The sequence below is a fragment of the Acanthopagrus latus genome, chromosome 7 (assembly GCF_904848185.1).
Source record: "Acanthopagrus latus isolate v.2019 chromosome 7, fAcaLat1.1, whole genome shotgun sequence".
NCBI classification, from domain to species: Eukaryota; Metazoa; Chordata; class Actinopteri; order Spariformes; family Sparidae; genus Acanthopagrus; species Acanthopagrus latus.
Window position 1 is genome coordinate 16,501,549 of NC_051045.1, and position 18,239 is coordinate 16,519,787.

Sequence of the window (18,239 nt, forward strand, 5' to 3'; positions counted from 1 at the left end):
GGATGCAGGAAGGGTGCTGTGTCAGCAGGTAATGCCAGAACAAGTAACACAAAATAAGTTGATAGAAAGATAGAAAGCTCAAAAGAAGCAGCTGTTTTAATGCTCAGTGAAATGTATTTAACCTTTTCAATGCTGATGTTAAATCTGCATTAAAACACAATTTAAAAAAAGTCACAATAAAACAGACTGTCAGGCGGATTCTTCCTCCACTTCTCAGAGTGGCCGAGCGTAACGAGACAAAGTGTACTCGGCCATGTTGGGGAGTCCGTGCACCACGCAGCAGCTGAGGGCGCTTCGCAAAATCTCCATGTTACAGGCCACAGACCACTCATCCGTCATTATGTTGTAGTACTCGACATCACAGATGGTGGTGAGGCCGTTGAAGCCACCCACAACAAAGAGCAGATTACTGATCACTTCGATGCCGAAGTTGCTGCGGCCGGTCGACATGGAGGACAATTCACGCCAGGCGTTGGTGAGGGGATTGTAGACCTCGGCGCTGCGCAGACGATTCCTGCCATTGAAGCCGCCGACCTGTGAGAGGAAATGTTGAACAAGTGAAGATGGAAACACCTTACGGCATATGGACCTCAATGAACAATCTACAAGACATGTTGGCACAAATTTGGTCTCAAGAGGTTTACATTCATGTACTCACTGCAAAGATGTGGTTTGCATATGACACGATGCCAACTCCAGTGCGCTGACTGTTCATTGGGCTGATCATAGTCCACTGGTTGGTTTCTGGGCTGTAATATTCACAGGTATCCAGGCACTGAGTCCCACTGAAACCTCCACAAATGTAGATCTAGGAGGAACAGGGTGGACAAGAATTTATTTAGCACTTCCCAAATTCAAACACTGACTTTGTCCCTTGTGTTAATGCAAATAATACAGAAATGATTTTACACGTTGTAGGATAACACATGAATTACAGCTGAGACCCAGCGTCTAGTCACAAATCTAATAGTCCAACTGAAAAATAAATTGCAACTGATCTGATGTTGTAGCTGTCGGCTGATGAATAACATGAATTGCAGAACAGAAAGGCAAAAGATATTGAGGTGATTTAGCAACATGTCACCATTACATTGTTTGTAGGAGATCACTTAGAAGTTTATTTTCCCAGTTGTACGATGTATGGCTCAGTAGGGCAACACAGTGTTGGTCAGTGTGGCCAAACTGTTTTGCAACTTCATGTTTCAGCTCTCCTAACCAGCCAATGTTTAGCGGCAGCTGTTTGTGAATGCACTGTCTGTCTCAACGAACCACTGAGCTACTGACCCCAAGATTCCCAGACTCCCATAAAATATCAAATGATTTTAAGAGTTTATTGAGTGAGAGAAAACGTACAAAGTTTGAGAACAAACTACGGCCAGTTTTAAATCATTCAGGAGCTCTTGTGAGTTCAGTATTTCATGCAATACATTAAGTGGTTTCTTTGCTTGTATGAAAGTGTCTTCTGCTTTTGCTTCTGTGTCTTGCTTGTCAAAATGTGGCAGCTGTTTTCAACTGTTTTCATTTGCATTCAATTCATGACAAGAAGACAGAATTTATTGACAGTAAACTTGTCAAATTTACCAATTTTGTCACCTCTGAAGAAAAGTCCTCAGAGTACCGTAAAAAAATGCATAGATTTGCAAGTTGGTAGAAACTTAACTATGTAAAATGTTGTCCGCTACAAAGCTATTCAGGCTGTCTTGGTAATTCGCCAAATGTTATACATAAAGATATTTATTTATTTGTATAAAACTGTTTGTTCAACTGATGCTACATGTTAAGAGTGAGGAAATCAGGTCACAATTGGTCATTCAATGTGTGAACTGAGGGGTTTTGAGTTGTCCATCTGTGATCAGAACACTCAGGATGCATGTTAATAACAGATCTGAATTCCCTGTGAGTCTTGCTCCAAGCAGGTACAAAATCAAATTGGCAATGTTCCAGTCAGCACCACACATCTCTCTGTTACTAGTTCTGGCTGCTCTTTCACTTCACCCACCTTGTTGTTGAGTGTTGTGCAGCTGGCGTCGCTCCTGATCTCATGCATGGATGGAATGATAGTCCACTGGTTGTTGTCCGGCCTGTAGCACTCCGCAGTCCTGAGGCGCACATGCCCATCATGGCCTCCGATTGCATAGATGCACCTGTTCAGAACGGCGATGCACACATAGCAGCGGCGGAAGTGCATGGGTGCCACTTCCTGCCAGGTGTGCGTGCTCAGATCAAGCCTGCGAACAGTGTTGAAATGCACCGTACCGTCAAAGCCACCGACACAGTAGACATACCCGTCAAGGAAGGCAGTGTCGTGATAGGCACAAGGGCGCTCCTCATTGATTGTCAGGTTGATCCACAGGTTAGCGCGGATGTCATATGCCTCAATGCTGTTAGTTGGATCAGGTCCGCTCCAGCCTCCGATGGCCAAGAGGATGGCGTTAGGCACGCGAGGACGAGCGACAGAGTCACGCATGTACAGTGCAGGCGAGGTGAGGCGGTCTTTGTTGTCCATGATCTCTTTCACCATTTGAAAGCACTCTGCCTTGCTCCTGACCAGCTCATTGGACATCACAGTTGTCCTCAACTGATCCTGAGTCATCAAGGCCAGCCGGATCTACACGGTCAAGAGATCTTTGAATTGAACTGCAGTGGCTTCACTTTTCATACCTGGAAACTGCCCTCTTGATACACAGTCTGTAGTCTAACATGACTTCAAGCTTACAGCTCTTAGTTTGTTTGTAGTGGAGCTACCGGTTTGAAAGCACCCATATTTTTGCTGTCTGCTGCATCCAAGCTAAAGCTAGTGGCAGAACTTACCTTGGACAAGAGTAGGAGCAGGTGTCCTTGTCTTTCTTCAGGTCTGTGAGCGATCCAGTGAAAGATGGCCTTGCACACGTTACTCTCCCTGCTTACATTGAGGTTGTCTCTTTCGATAATGTCAGTTAGTTCCCGCACAGTGAGATCCTGAAACTCTTCACTGGAAACAACTTCCTCAAAGTGATCAAGGATTAACTGGTAGGCTTTGCTCTGCAGCTCAAAGCAGGGGCAGATGTTGGTGAACTGCCAGATGCCGATGCAGTTCTCTGGGCTGAGTTGCTCCACCAGGAAGTCGCAGCAGGCGCGCACCATGTCCTTTATGTTGAGCTGATCGGCTGCTAGCAGCAGCTTCTGCACGTTGTCCTCGGTCACAGAGAGAGAGCCGGTGTATGCGAACACTATGATTATCTCCATCGTGTCAGGAGACAGGCCTCGGATGCTAAAGATCTTCATGTCTGGTGGGGACCAGCGTATGAAGAGAGCTCTGTGGGTCAGGATGAAAGCACAGCAGAGGATTGAAAATAACCAGTATTCAACATCTTTCTCTCATCCTGACACTGATTTACTATGATTGAATCGCAAGTGAGGTTTACACTGTGCAACATCCTGCCTCTGTTACATGTCTTCAACCCTATTCGCACAGAACTAGTTTTACCTGGGGACCCCAAATTGTGGAGTTTGTCTGAGATCTTAATCCCATCCAAATCTGACAAATCTGTAATTTGTAAAATAAAAAATCCACCGTAAAGTTTTTTCCAAAAAAAAAAAAAAAAAGCAAACACAGAATTCCTGTAATATTAAACCCGTTTGGTTCCATTTGGCATGTCACGGATATGGAAATTAAATTTGATTGTTGCTCATAAATGCTGAACAGCTGTGCTCCGTGGTCGTCCAGGATGATGTTTGATGATGAGAGACAAAAGGCATTCATATTCAATAACTTCCATTTATTATGTATCAGTTAGACACTGTTTAATTCAAAATCTGCTTAAAAGTACAGCAGCATGGCACTGAGAGACAGTATATAGAGTCATAGGAACTTGCGCCATACTTAAACTTATACTTTTAAATTATCTTTTAAAACATGTTGTCAATAATCCCCATCAGGTCGGTCATGTCGTCGCTTCTAGGTCAACTTGTTTCATCACAATTGCTCATGAATCAAACCAACTCATTGCTGTCTGTGATTAATCATGAAGCTACCATTTTGTTTTTCTGCTTATTGGGACAGATATTCATTTATAATCTTCCCCCTCTTATCAGATTACTGACTCACCGGAAGTACAAGCTAGATTGACAGAGGATGATCTTGTGGATGGGAAACTCCACATCCTCCACTTTGATGACTGCGTCGCAAAAGAGGCCCTTCAGACGGAGATCATTAAACACAGAGCCTGGCTTGTCTGAAGATGCACCCCAGTCACTCATCTTGAGTTTTAATTTGAAATCTAGTTTAGCTTCCCTCAGTTTATAGGTTGATATGTCTTGATAGTCTCAACAGGTTTGATGAGTGAGGAGAGAAATCTCAAAACAAATCATGATGGAATCATAACATCGTCATGACTACAGTCTGTGAACTGTAATGGTTACAACCATACAACCACTTGAACAGTATTTAATTGGAAAATGTAGTTTTTTATTTATAACAGCCCAGTTGAACAGTAGCTAGATAATGTTTTATCCAAGTGGCCTCTTTAGTGGGTTGAAGGAAGTTCACAGAACACATCATGAACACGGCTGTTTTGTATATAAACTAACCCACAAAGAGGGAATTAGTTTGGTGTAAGGTCAAAGGTCAGGATACTGTAACAGTTTATTAATCCTGGATATGAATTTGAGGTGAGATTTCTCCACATTGCTGCAGTGAAATGTAACAAAATGTGTACCTGTGATAGAGCAAGACATCAAGAAGAAGATGCAAAGACAATGATGAAGTCACCTGTGATGTGACTGAACGTGGGCCAATTCCCAGTTGAGACGAATATTTTGGTGTTTGATTGGAGTGAATAAGTTGAAAAATGTGGAACGAGTTCAGGGCCAAAATATCAGACCCAGAAGATATAACCAGAAAAATGAGAGCTCACACACTACTTTCCTTTCTTAACTATAAATGTCTGTGTGTGTGTGTGTGTGTGTGTGTGTGTGTGTGTGTGTAGTGTGCTTCCAGATGTAAAACAGATTTTGTAAAATAAACATATATATCCATAAAATAAATATACAGATGAATCTGACATTCAGCAGTGGGTTATGATGAATCTGCCATTGTCTCTCTACACTGGTGGCATTGTGGTGTCCATGCACTCTATAAGTAGATACCTGCAAATGAATTTCAACTGTGTTGTATTTGTAGGCTGTTTGAAGTCCAGGTAGCTGTTTATAGTAGCTCTTTATATTCATGTGTTTATAGAGGTGAGCTGAAATGTCGTCTGCATGTCGTCGAGTTGCTAACAGGACTGCAAACAGACACTGGCAACAGAAATGCCACATCCAGTAATAGTCAACCTTGAAGCTCCTACAGTGTTGTATAAGTCTGAAGGGGCCCCTGACCTTAATTTTGCCGTTCTGTGTGGGTGAACTTGACATTAATTTTTAAAACACCAGGTGAAAAGTTGTTTTAAATGCTTAATTTTTGGAGTCATTTAGTTTGACATTAATTAGTCATAAGTAGCAGTATCCTGTGTAGCTGACGTAGATCTTTGTCCCTTCAATCAATTATCCTGTTAGTTCCACTGTGCTTCAGTCTGCATGGGCTTGTTTTGCAACTCTTCTGTTCTTCTAATTTATTCTGAGTCAGGTTTTCCAGTAAACAGGAGGATGGGTTTCTACAGCAACACATTAAATTGCATTTAGTTTGTTGTTTGAAGTTAACTGAATAATTCATTGTCATCGTTGAGAGGCAGAACGAGAGAAGTAAAAAAAAAACTAAAAAAAAACATGTATATCTTTGTGTGAGTTGCTCTCTCCTGCAGCAAGATTGGTTTGAAGTGGGATATTCCACAGACACTCTGCGGATCCAGCGGCATATTCTTACTCAGTTTCACCCTGAGTTGGCTGCAGGAGCATGGTTAGCTTGCTTCAAAGTCCTCAGGCTTAAACGCTGGTGGGGGGAGGGTTCACTTAGGAACCATCAATAAATAAATTGCCAGTGTTTCTTTTTTTTAATTCCAACCCTTCAAGATGATTTGCCCATATTACTGAAATGTGTAATTTAAAGAGATGTAATAAATTGGTTTCTTTGAACACACAGTTCACATTCACACAAAAGTGTGACTTGTCTGTTATTTTACATCAATATTTTGACAAAAAGTAATGGCAGTATTTTCATGTGCTTGTGATCAATAAGAAAAATTATAGGGGCGTTGGAAAAAAAAATAGGACACACGTCTTCATATTGGAAAAGTATTGACTTTTTTTTTCTTGCCCAATAGCTTTCATGAGATGTGACTCTTAATCAATACCAAAAAGTATCAAGACACCAGACACATTGCCTCAACTGCCGTTCCACTGCACTGGTGAGGTTAAAATGAGGATCATAATTTTCAATAATGGGGGAACGTCAGCATTAAGGTATTGAAAAAAACATCAATATTGTGTCATTCAAACTGTAATTTATGGATGGTCCCGAGGTGAAACCCCCAGCAGGTGTGAAGGCTGGGAGGTGAGCTGACAGCCCTTCTGCTGCCAAGACAGGCTGAAACTAAATCAGAGGAAGGAGCCGGTCTGTCGAATATTCAACCTAAGACTGACTTCACTGAGGTTGTTGCTCTGTGTAGAGACAGCTAGAGTGACAAAAACAGAGACATCTGGGTGAAGTTCTGTAGTCCTCCAAACATTTCTGGAGCTTTACAACAAAACACTGTTTTTACATTCTCAACAGAAGTAGATGGGGACTTGTTGTAGAAAATGAAATGGCTCCATACAGCTTGTTCAGTGTAATCCAAGTCTCAGTCTCAGCCCTGAGATCCCAGATGGATTTGATTTTTGCCATCGAGCTTGTGCACCTACTTCAGACTGGGTGCAAGCTTTAAGCTTAGCAGCTACAGGGACGACATCAGCTTGGAAAAGGCTGTAAATAACCAAATTTCTAATCGATTTGGATCTCTTACGCTGTACACACTGCAAGGAGCTGTTTATTTTTCACATTTTAAATGTGAAAGCCCCCATCTACTTCAGCTGTTTAGGAGAATGCAAAAATACTTCACTACTTGTCCAAGATGCATCGGGGTGAATGTGGTGGAACTGTTCTGTTGATGGGGGTGCAAAGAATAAGCCACCAGTACTACTACAGATTTTACTGTCAAATTGTTGATGGCGTGGAAGACATTTTATTATTTCTGGCTTTATAGATTGAATTCCTGCCTGTAAACAGACTTTGACAGATGAGAGAGAGTTCCCCCTTAAGCTCAGCCGTCTTCTTTTTCTGATAAATCCGGCTGTCAGCGTCGGGTCATACACTCAGAAAGCTGCTGTCACGAGATGGTGTATGTGTACCTACACATCTATCCCCCTGAGAGAGAGTACTGTCCAATCAGCGATGAGCGCTGTCCTCTCACACAGTGTCTTCCCCTTAGAGATGTGTTTTCTCCCCCTAATGAGATGCACTGCTGATGAATCAACACGTCCACCTGGGGAGAGGGAGACAGCAGCTGGAGCCATAAATTACCAGCCTAAGATAGAGCCAACACCTCCCATGCCCACCCACTTACTGCTTGAACAATAACCGCCGACAGGCTGCCAGGAACAAAATCAACCACTAATGACATAGAATTACACCCTTCTTATATATAAGATTTCACACGGATGATATGCAAAAATCATCCACAAGAGAGTTCTGCTCAGAACTAATTACACCAATTACTCTCGGGTTCTGGCAGGCAAACATATTATGCGCCAGGATACATGCTGAAAACCCAGTCTCACGGCAAACAGACTTAAAGGAAGAGTTCGCCATTTTGGAAAATTATACTTATTCCCTAAAAATCAGATGAGAAGGCAGAAACCTCTCTCATTTCAGTGCGCTAATTATGAGGCTCAAGCCAGCAGCAGATCATTTTAGATTAGCATAAGAACTGTAAACAGTTATCCTGCTGCATGTGAACCTAACAGCACCTTTAGAGCATAATAATAAACATGTCTCCCTTGTTTAATCTGCAGTTGTGGTTTTATGGCAGCTTTGTCCATGTTAAGTTTCTTTATTGCAGAAGCGCGCAGGGAGTGCATTCGGGAGTGCAGCGGTTGAAGCACTTGTGTTGTGAGAGAAAAAAAACACTGCACGTTTGATTGACATTAGTTAACGCTACGCGAGCAGACAGCTGATTGCATAGTTAATGACAAACTTATAACACATAGGGCAATGAAAGCACAAAACCAATCAGAGACATTTAGTGTACGGCTGTTCTGCTCTCACAAATGGGCTTTTCTGTCTTGACTTTGATTTAGTTTCTGTCTAATGGTGCTTGCAATCAACAGACAGCCAAAACAAGCTTGTCCTCCATTATCTTGGCTACCAGAATTAGAGGTGACAGGTCTCAGCCCTTCTGATATAGGATTGGTTGCCTAAAAAAGAGCAACACGGACATTATGGGGACACCTGTCTGCCTTTTTCTCTAGTGAAATGACCTCTCGAGTGCGTTGACTTCCTGTTGTAGACTCTTTTTTTTCCCGTTTCCAGTTTTTGTGCTAAGCTAAGCTAACACACCCTCATATCTGTGCTTTATATGAAAGAGTGGGATCAATCTACTCATCTAACTCTCACACTGTTGTGTTTTCTATATGAGACTTTCAAATTGATCAAATGTATTCAACCACTGACTCATGGGCTTGTCAGTTGTTTAGGTGAACACATCACGAGCATCTCAAATATGAGACAACAGAGTACGGCAGGGTTTAAGTATATTTGCTGGGAGGGAGCACCGCCCTGGACGAAATCAAATGGGATTTTGGATTACTGTAGCAAATAAAGCTCTGTCGCTAACACAAGCTAATGATACAGACACAAGTTGCATGTTTTTGTTCAGTGAGGTAATATTCATGAAACAGCACCACGTTTATGAATTTTTTAAGGCGTGCACACAATCAGCAGAAGTGAAAAGCTATATAAGGCTATGAAGTAACTACATCAACGGTCGCCACTGTAAGCTTCATACTTCACTATAGTGTACACACTTTAATGATAAACTGATCAATCTGCAAGTTTTAAACTTAGAGTTGGCATAATTAAAGTCTGCCTATAGAGACTCTGTGTCCTGTATGATGACATTTATTGTCCCGGACAGCCTCTGCAGTCTGTTTAGCAACAAGCAACCACTTTTCTGAAGACATATAAATGCTTTGTAACTCATCTGGGGTATTTACTGGCCTATTTTGTGTTGCAGAAGAAAACATGAAAATGTCTCAAGCTTGTATTGACTACTGACCCAATTTCAGCCATCTAACCAAAGCCCATTCAAAACAACCTACATTCTTTAAGATGAGGGAAGTGTGAAAATGCTTTTGATTTCCGTTTTTTAGGACTCATTCCTGAGGCACTCTATATGTCATTTGGCATTGCAGCAAATCACGAAATGTTTACCTTTTTAACTTTTCTAAATACTAGATATTAAATGATCTTAAGCAGTCATTTAAATTACTTGCTGCAACTGGCTGCTTTTACTTGAGGTACAGCAACAACAGTGGTGCGATCATGAATTAATAAGGTCTGCTGTCAGTGTGGTCAAAAGCCCCTCTGCATCCAGAATGTCTTTTTTTTTAAATGTGATCAACAGAGCGAGGAGGGAGGTGTGCTGAAACTATTCCCACTCTAATCAGAGATCAGGTGGACTCCAGGTTCAGTATTGACTTGGAAACCCAGCAGAACCAGACCTCTTCCTGGTCTGTCACAGCACTGCCCAATTAAAACAGCCTCCAGCTTCTCTAGCAGTACGGTGGGCCATTTCATGCCTGATGGTGGGTGGAACAGCTTCCACCAATTTGTAGACCTCAAGAGCTGAGTTCAATTGAAAGTATAAAGCTATTTATTTTCAGATTTGGATCTGGACTTAGTGGGAAGTATCATTAGAGCTTCTCCCCTCACAGCTCCCAGTGACTGTACTTTATACCCGTCCTTTGTAACCTTTCTGCTCTGCTGTTCAAATGAACTCCAGTCACCTCGGGGCTACAACGCAGGTCTCGCTCAGCAGCACAAATGCAGTCGCCACCACGATTCACTAGCCTCCTTTGTATTGGCCATAAATCATCATTAGGCGACCGATAAAAAAAATGATACATGAAGAATAAGTGTGTTTACACTGCACCGTAGGTGTTTTCCCATTACCGCCTATATGAGATAATGTGCTGGAGGTTTATGAACTGGGATCGCCGGTCACATAGAAAATTATTGTGATGAATCATGTTAATTAACATGTCAGATTCACTGAAAGGAAACACAAACATGTCATATTTATTTTGACTGTTAATGTTACGTTTAAACTGAAGGACACGGTGGAGATATTCGGCTGGATGAGAGTTGACAGTAATGAGTAAACAACTAGGAACCTGACCACGAACATTATTAACATCAGCAGCTACACAATGGAGAGGAGCTGAGTAGCTCCAGTATGAGAGTGCTGACTTCTCAGGGGGGAGTCTGATGTGCTGAATATCATTATGTGGCAGAGTGGGCCTTATTTACTGTTAGCTGCATGCTGGAACAGCCTGTACCTCCATAAAAATGCAGTCCCATTATGGGCAAAAACAACAGTGGAATTGAAAATGTCAGAGATATTTTAGAGATTTCATTTGAATTTACTACATACAGCCACACACAACAGGAGGACACTGAGAAGATAAATAATCCAGTCTGAACCTAATAAACCGCAAGCCTTAACAGTTTTTAATTGACCATACACTAAACAGACAACTGTATAATGGATATTGTACCATAATATTATAGAGAATATAATAAATGATTCGACTGACAGAAAATCTTTAGAATCAATTAGCTGCTTAGTGGCAAATGAAATCAAAGAAGGGAGGAGTTGTAGGTGTAGGCTTTCTTTTAAATGTAGATTTTTTGTTTTATGTGTGTGTTTTTTTGAAATTTGAAATTTGCTACTTAAAATATTATCAAATGTGTATTTTTAGCAAAATCAAGGGCCTTGCCACAAAGCTATTACAAATTAGCTTTTAAAAAATCTTAAATAAATGATCTGGGGCCAAACCCTGGATGAAGCTGCAAAATGTACCCATAATTTTTTCTCATACTAATACAACCAGATAAAAACATCAACCCCCATGCCAACAAAATATTGAAAATCCAAAATATCCAAAATCTACTCTTTGAAAAATACTTGGGGGGGATCTCAACATCCCCGTTAGATTGTCCCACACACATATGTTCCAATGTTTAAAGTATATTAAATATTATTTATGCATATAAGATGAATAAAGATACTGAATAAGAAGGGAAAGAAAGTGAAGGTCAGTGTAGCTTCAGAGGTGTTTTTCATAATAGTGGTGCTAAAATAGAATAGCATATTTAATACAAACAAATAAAATACGTACTTAACTTTCATTTCATTAATTTCATCTTTCTCCATGTAAGGAGCAATTTGATATACATATTTATTTTGTGTTTTTTTTGTTTTTCTACAATTTTGAGCAAGACTGTATCTACTTCAGTTGTCGTACATCATTAAAATCCGACAAAACAGATTTTCTGTTAAGTCTAACAATGATTTGTAGGCACAGACAACTTGCTGTTGTCCTGCCAACAGAGGTGTCAGATTGTTCCAGAGGGCATGGAAAAACAGCATATTTTCTTTCATTAATTTAAAGGACTTGTTGCCAAATTACCCATGTGCTGAAAATATAGCTGATCATATTTTTAACTTTCTAAACTATGAACAGCCAAAAGCAATGGGGTGAATTAGAGTATCAGTCATCCTATGGGGAAAGAAGATCTCCTAAAAAAAGTCAGCCTACCCTCCCTTCAGCAAAAATTTAAATTACAATACCCTCCTGCCCCCTTCCTCATAAATTTCCTGCAGTCTTTCAGAACTGTGAGACATCTCTACTGACTCAATCGCACGCAAATCAAATGGCTGTTACATCTCAGAGTGCGGATGCTGCCAGGAGCCATAAACCATTTCAGCGGCGAGAACCATCCCCTGGTTGATGTGTGTCATTTAGCAGCAAACTGAAAAGTGCACACAATGCCCGGCTTCACCAGCTCTGTCATGCAGAAAAAGGCGTTGGAGAATCTCAAATAAGAGAAAGTAGGTGGTAGTTTCACACAGCGCTCAGATAATACTTCCTACACTGCCAGCTGCTCTATCTGCTGCTCTTGCTGGATGTATTTACTACACACTTTAGATCACCTCCTCAGGTGGACTTGGAGCCAAGACTGTAATCTGTGTGAATGGAAGGGGAAGGAGAAGAGGAGGCTGGTAAAGAAGGAATATATGTGAGAGAGAAGGAAGGTGGGTGGTGAATGTAAAGCAGCTACGAGCGACTTTCAATTTGTGTTGATTTTGGCAACCCCTGTGGACAACAGTGATTTCGTTCTGAGAGAGGTGTTTCCTCAGATTAAAAACGACATTTTACATGATCATCACCACATTGCAAGAATGCCTTTAAACATGTGTAAGTGTTAACAAGCAGTATAGCATTTTAGCATTTGTACGTGTGATACCATACTTTTTAAGGAGACATCAGGACAATTTCCAGTAATGGTTGTGGCAACAAAGCCAGGTATTTAAGCCAAAACTGTACATTTTCCCAAAAGTTTTGGGTGCCTCAACTTAACCAAAGTATAAGCACATTGTTGCTGCTAAATAAAGTGAAAATTCAAGTTTCAGCATATTTGTGGTTTGAAGAAACTTAAATTCATTTTGGCAAGTGGGTTGTGACTTTGTTTTGGAAGTATTTTTGATACTATTTTTTAAAAATACTTTATTACTAATGTAATAAATGTATTTTGTGACTATGTAGGACAGAAAAACGAAAAGTAAACTTGGCATTAGTACCATTCATATGCCTAGTTTACATGTAGTCCAGTGTTTCCCACACATAGACTTTACTTCAGTCAGCCGCCCAGGTACATTCACAGCAACCACCAAATATATTTGGCCACTCATTTTAAGAATTCTGACTTTTATCTTTTATCTGTTTGATCAGATAAACAAGTGGACAACCTGCCACTGGAAATGTTTTTCTGTTTAGTTTATTTGCTCAGCTCAGAGTATTTTTTATAGAATATTTTTTTTGGGCATCTTTATAAAACAGACTAAGAGAGTCAACAGAGCAGTAGACACACACTGGGAGAGAAAAACAGAGGGGTGATGTAAGCCAGTGTGTGTGCATGATAGTGGACTATTAGAGGTACACGGCCATTCTGTGGGAAACACTGTAATCCTGCAGCTCACGAATTTTGATTCCTCTGTAAGAAAGTTATCAACATTCCCCAGTATATACTGTATTTTGAGCTTGGTAGGAAGGCCAGTTATATGACAGTGCGGCTCCATGGGCTGCGCATGCTCTATATTTAGTAAAAGAAAGACATATCAATACAGCGCCTCTCTGGGAGGAAGAGGGCCGATTCAGGATCTGTTTTGAATCCTTTCAAATCTCTACATCTGTTGAATGACCGCTGAAGGGTGACTCATGTTTACACCTGTGCTCTATGATTTTGTCTTTCAGTCAATGTTCCTCATGCCTCCTTTTCACTAGCTAATGTACTACCTACTATAAAACGTTGCCTTGGAAAATGTAAACTTGCCCAATCTGTGTGCCGTAAATTGTTTCATCTGATTACCCGGGAATCCAACTGGGAACATGCAACAGAATAGCTATATGAATATAGTAAAATCTCTCGTTTGCTTATGTAAGTTATGTAGAAGCATCAGTATCAAACGGAGTCTTTTTCATAACCAGTTAAAAACTCCTTGTAGCTGCTTTAAAGATAAGAGACAGACAGAGGGGCATCGGTCGGGTAAGAAAAAGGCTGGCAGGTGGAGAGAGGACAGAGGGAGCGGGTGGGAGGCTGGAACGAGGAGTAAAGGAGATTAGAGAGAGCGCAGAGGAGGGAGGAAGAGTGTGTCGAGGACGAGAGACAGTAGGAGAGAGAATGAGGAGTACAGTATAGGAGAGAGGAGGGGAAGACGGAGCCCCCCCCCATAGGGAAGCACTGCCTTGTGAGTCATCCACACAAGCAGCTGGATTTGGGCCTGTGTGAGCCCTCCTATGGTCTTGTGGGATATTAACAAAGGGAGAGTGATGAATGACTGCTCCTAGGATGAAGAGAAAATAGAGAAAAAGTATCTCATGGTGAATTCAAGGCTGCCTGATTGAGTCTCGTTGGATGTGATAGAACGTGATCAATGAGTTGTACTGTATGCTACATCGACGTGAAATCCTTTCTGTTAATGTTTTTCAAATTTGAGCCTGAGCATCGCGGGAGAACAATTCTTAATGATGGTTTGTGGGAAGGAGACAATTCTCCCCCCAATTACATTTTTTTTTTTGCAGCTTTTACCTCTTGTGCCCAAATCCTTCTTTTCTGAGATGTTTTGTGACTCTTGCGCTCAGTCTCATCCCTCTCACTCCTACTTACCCCCTCACAAGACACACAAACATTGCCAAATGTGTGTGTGTGTGTGTGTGTGTGTGTGTGTGTGTGTGTGTGTGTGTGTGTGTGTGTGTGTGTGTGTGTATCCCCGCCGCACACAAAAACACTGGCAGAGGCAACAGAAATAGCTGTAGACTGTGAGCAAAAAGATAACAGCCACTGCTGCTGTGTGGGTGTGACACAGCTCAGCTTCATCGTTCCAACTCTCTGCGACAGTTTGGGAAAGACGGGGCTGAGAGAGAAACCTCTACAAAGTGCAGAAACCAGTGGATGTCTTATTGTCTGTCCCCGGACTTGTGTGATATCACCTACACGGGGCTTTGAGCTGACGCTCGTCTCCCACACAGCTCCAGCAGGAAGTCTTTTAAGAACTGTCAGCGTCAGCATTATAAGAAGTGGAAATGAAATAAAGAGCAAGGTTTCTCTGAGTTGAAAGTTCATATCGGGAAAATCCACTTTCCAGATGCTTCAAGTCAAGCAGTCTGCCAACTTGATGCATTTGGTTCAGTCATCCTCTGCTTCACACCACTGCAGTCGAGATGTGCTGCTTCACCAGGGTGAGGACTCGCTCTCTGCACCAAAAAACCAAACCAAGAGGGAAATGCATTCATTTGCATGTTGGCAATATTTTCAAACCCACCTTACCTGACAAAAACAAGATGAGAAAATGGCCCTCGTCAGAACAATTTTGGTGTGATTATCTATTCAGTGAAAATTCGTGACACTGGAGCACACTCTGTGTTACCCATGAATCTGAAAAGCCATTTACATGGTCAGGTTTCCTATGACAGAGACTGAACCTGGTTGTGCTCGCCCACTTTCCTGACTGCACCTGTGACAATTAGTGCAACTCTGATTGCCTGGCAGCTGACACCAGCCTTGATATACAGCATCTGTGAGCTGCTTCTTGTATTTACATGAACAATTGAAGACTCCGACTTGAACTACGTAGGCCTTAAGCACATTTATCGAGGGCTTTTTACATTTTTGCAAAGCAGCATGCCTTGACAAAATATAAGTCTAACCTTTCTCTCTTTCGTCTCATGACATCTTGTTATGGTTCCTCCATTGGTCATGCAGCACTCCTCAACCAATCCACTGGCATCAGATCGCCCAACCAGGAGTATTTGCAGTTCTGGAAGAAGTATGGATATAATTCAACATTTCCATTATCAGAACAAGTCTCGAATTTCATGACTTTGCTCAAACAAACAATTTGCAATTTCTGCTGCAAGGAGTGTCTTCATCAGATTGACACAAATGATGTTTGCATGGGAAGGGATGGGTGGAGCAGCAGCAATCTGCAGAGCTAACCTGCATAGTCGGGTGTAAATGTTGCTGTAATGTTAACGGCCAACTGGAGCTGGAGCTGCTTTACCACATGACCATAATGTCATAAAGCGGAGGGGGGAAAAGAAAAGAAAAGAAAAGAAAAGAAAAGAAAAGAAAAGAAAAGAAAAGAAGGAAAATAATCTAGTGAGTGCTGAGTTCAGCGATAAACCTACACCCAAACGCACAGGTGCAAACAAACACCCTCTGTGTGTCATTGCTTGATTGTTTATGGTTAATGTACATAAGTCTGGCTGTTGGGGCAAATAAACACAACTGATCTTGAGGTCTAACTCGCTTCGGTGCCGGTGAGCACCATTAAACACAGCATTGCTCCTGAAAATCTGTGTGATGTGAAGTGACTCAGGGGGTTATGAGGCTATGTTCAAGTTTTATTCACATCACATTTAGTCAGAGCAATGCCATCGACTTTAAGTACACTTTACTCAATAGTCAACATAGTGGAATGCAGTGGAAGTTTAAAGTATCTCACTGATTGTGTATATAATCTACAAAGTAAAACAGGACACAATAACCAAAAATCCAAACCATGACAACGGATCAGCAGTTTTCTGTCCGGCCTGTGCTTCTCCGAGTGGTTAAAATCAGATCAACTGATCAAACAAACTGTACAAAAGAAAAGAAAAACACACCAAAAAATGTGTCAGCATTAATAATTCTTCTTTACTTATCTATTCTCTGACTTTTTTATTCTTAGATTCGTTTTATGAAGGTCACTCCATACAATATGCAGTATCAGTGAAAGGCACTTGAGCCCATCTCAGGGGGCTGTGGGAGTACGGCAGACAAAAAAAGTTTATATACCACTGTTTCTTCAGAGGCTAAAGAGCAACTGCAGTTATGTAAGTATTTGGCACCAAATAACAGATGAAGATGAGGACAATCAGCTGAATCATATCCTCAAGATGAATAAAACATATTCAAAAGGCTTTATGAGAAATAGTTCTGGCAGAGAGGGCATGGGACAAGAAACATTCATCCATTCTGAGTGAGATCACACCGACATTAAGGCTGACAGTCAACACTTCAACAATACAGCCCGGGTGACATCCAGAACAGGAAGTTATGAACACAGCTCTAAGAGTCAGGGAGCTCACTGTATTATACCACCGCAGCAGTGAATCCAGGACTCCCCGTGATTTAATGCTTCAACACTCAGAACAGAAGTTCGGTGAGCTTGCCTGTCATGTGCATTAACTTCTTTTATTTGTGGGTCTTCAGGGGAGCCAATTTTTAGTCCCCAGTAACAGTTGAAGAATGTATTGAGAGCTCTTGCCGGAACAGAACTATAAATTACACAGCTGGATCCTTCGCTTCCTCTTCACAAAGCAAAAGCAAAAGAAAAAGACCTTAAAACACCCAGCAGCACACTGTGATCCTGGGTGAATGTTGCCAGCGCACCTTGCTCGGCAGTGTGTTCTGCAGGTGAAACTGTAATCCATCTGGCCTGTGTTAATTAGATCATTATCATTAGCTGAAATATTGAGAGAATCACAATAGTCAACTCATTATATGAGCAGTTTTACTCCTGGTAAAAGGGCTTGGCCTCGCAGGTAGCAGCGTCCTCATGTTTTCCACTTTGAAGTAATGGCGTGTGTGAGGAATCCATTACTTTAGCCCTAATACCCTGCTGTGATGCTGGCGGGGGCATGTGACACTCCATTTCCTTTCATTTCCTGGCCTCACTGTCAGGGCTTTATTTCCATCATAGTGTAAAAAAGAAAAAAAAAGAAAATGCTTTTCACCCCCCAAGTCCCCACTTCTTTTTTTGGGAGGGGGTCAAAAACATGCTTTAAAAAAACACTGCCTTAAAATAGCTTTTGGGGCTGCAGGCAGCTCCTGTAAAATATGCAGAAGTATTAATGCAAATCCGATCTTCAGCATTGTCTCGTCCTGATTATGCCTCCGCCTATCTCAGGAGGACAACAGTCCATCCCGCCTGCTGTCAGGAGAGATTCCAACCGACTATAATCTCACCCACATCAGTACTCTGAAACTAACACTGCTCGCTCTCTTTTAGTCCTGGACTTTGATTACCTGGAGGGGTATTAGAGCAGGTGCAGCCTTGTCTTGTGTAGGAAGGTGAGGCAAATACATTTTACATCTCTGTGGAATGTAGCAACTGTAAATTGTACCGTAATTAAACACAATTTTGAGGGGATTGTACTATGCTTGAGTTCTTTATCTTCATTCCATTTAATACATCCTCTCCAATCCAATTAGAATATATCATCCTTGTTAACTCCACTACATTTATTTGATAAGAGCCTGGGTTAACCCTAACCCATAAGAATTGTGCACTAAAATATATGAAGAGCTTAGGAAATAGTGTTGTGTTACGTCCTGCAAAGAGGTTATTTTTTCGCCTGTGTCCATTTGTTGGTTGATTTGTCAGCAGGATTACACAAAATAAAACTGAACAGATTTCCTGGCCCACATTGGTGGTCCTGGAAACACCGGATGTAGCGGGAAC

The 18,239-nt window shown here is 41.5% G+C and overlaps 1 protein-coding gene across 1 annotated transcript; it reads right to left on the reverse strand.

Moving 5' to 3' along the window:
* Positions 1 to 72: 72 nt before the first annotated feature.
* On the reverse strand, positions 73 to 4,344 carry LOC119022187 (kelch-like protein 10). The gene is made up of 5 exons (XM_037102784.1): positions 4,088 to 4,344; positions 2,812 to 3,295; positions 2,000 to 2,608; positions 659 to 808; positions 73 to 534 (listed from the first exon to the last, which is right to left on the reverse strand). The coding sequence occupies exons 1-5, from the start codon at positions 4,237 to 4,239 to the stop codon at positions 214 to 216; spliced, it is 1,716 nt and encodes a 571-aa protein (XP_036958679.1). The 5' UTR covers positions 4,240 to 4,344; the 3' UTR covers positions 73 to 213.
* Positions 4,345 to 18,239: the final 13,895 nt, after the last annotated feature.

Coding starts and splice junctions, on each gene's coding strand:
- LOC119022187 (XM_037102784.1), bottom strand. CDS start 4,239: ATGAGTGACTGGGGTGCATCTTCAGACAAGCCAGGCTCTGTGTTTAAT. Junction 3,296..4,087: donor CAATCTAGCTTGTACTTCCG/GTGAGTCAGTAA, acceptor CCTGACCCACAG/AGCTCTCTTCATACGCTGGT. Junction 809..1,999: donor GCACAACACTCAACAACAAG/GTGGGTGAAGTG, acceptor TGTTCCTCCTAG/ATCTACATTTGTGGAGGTTT.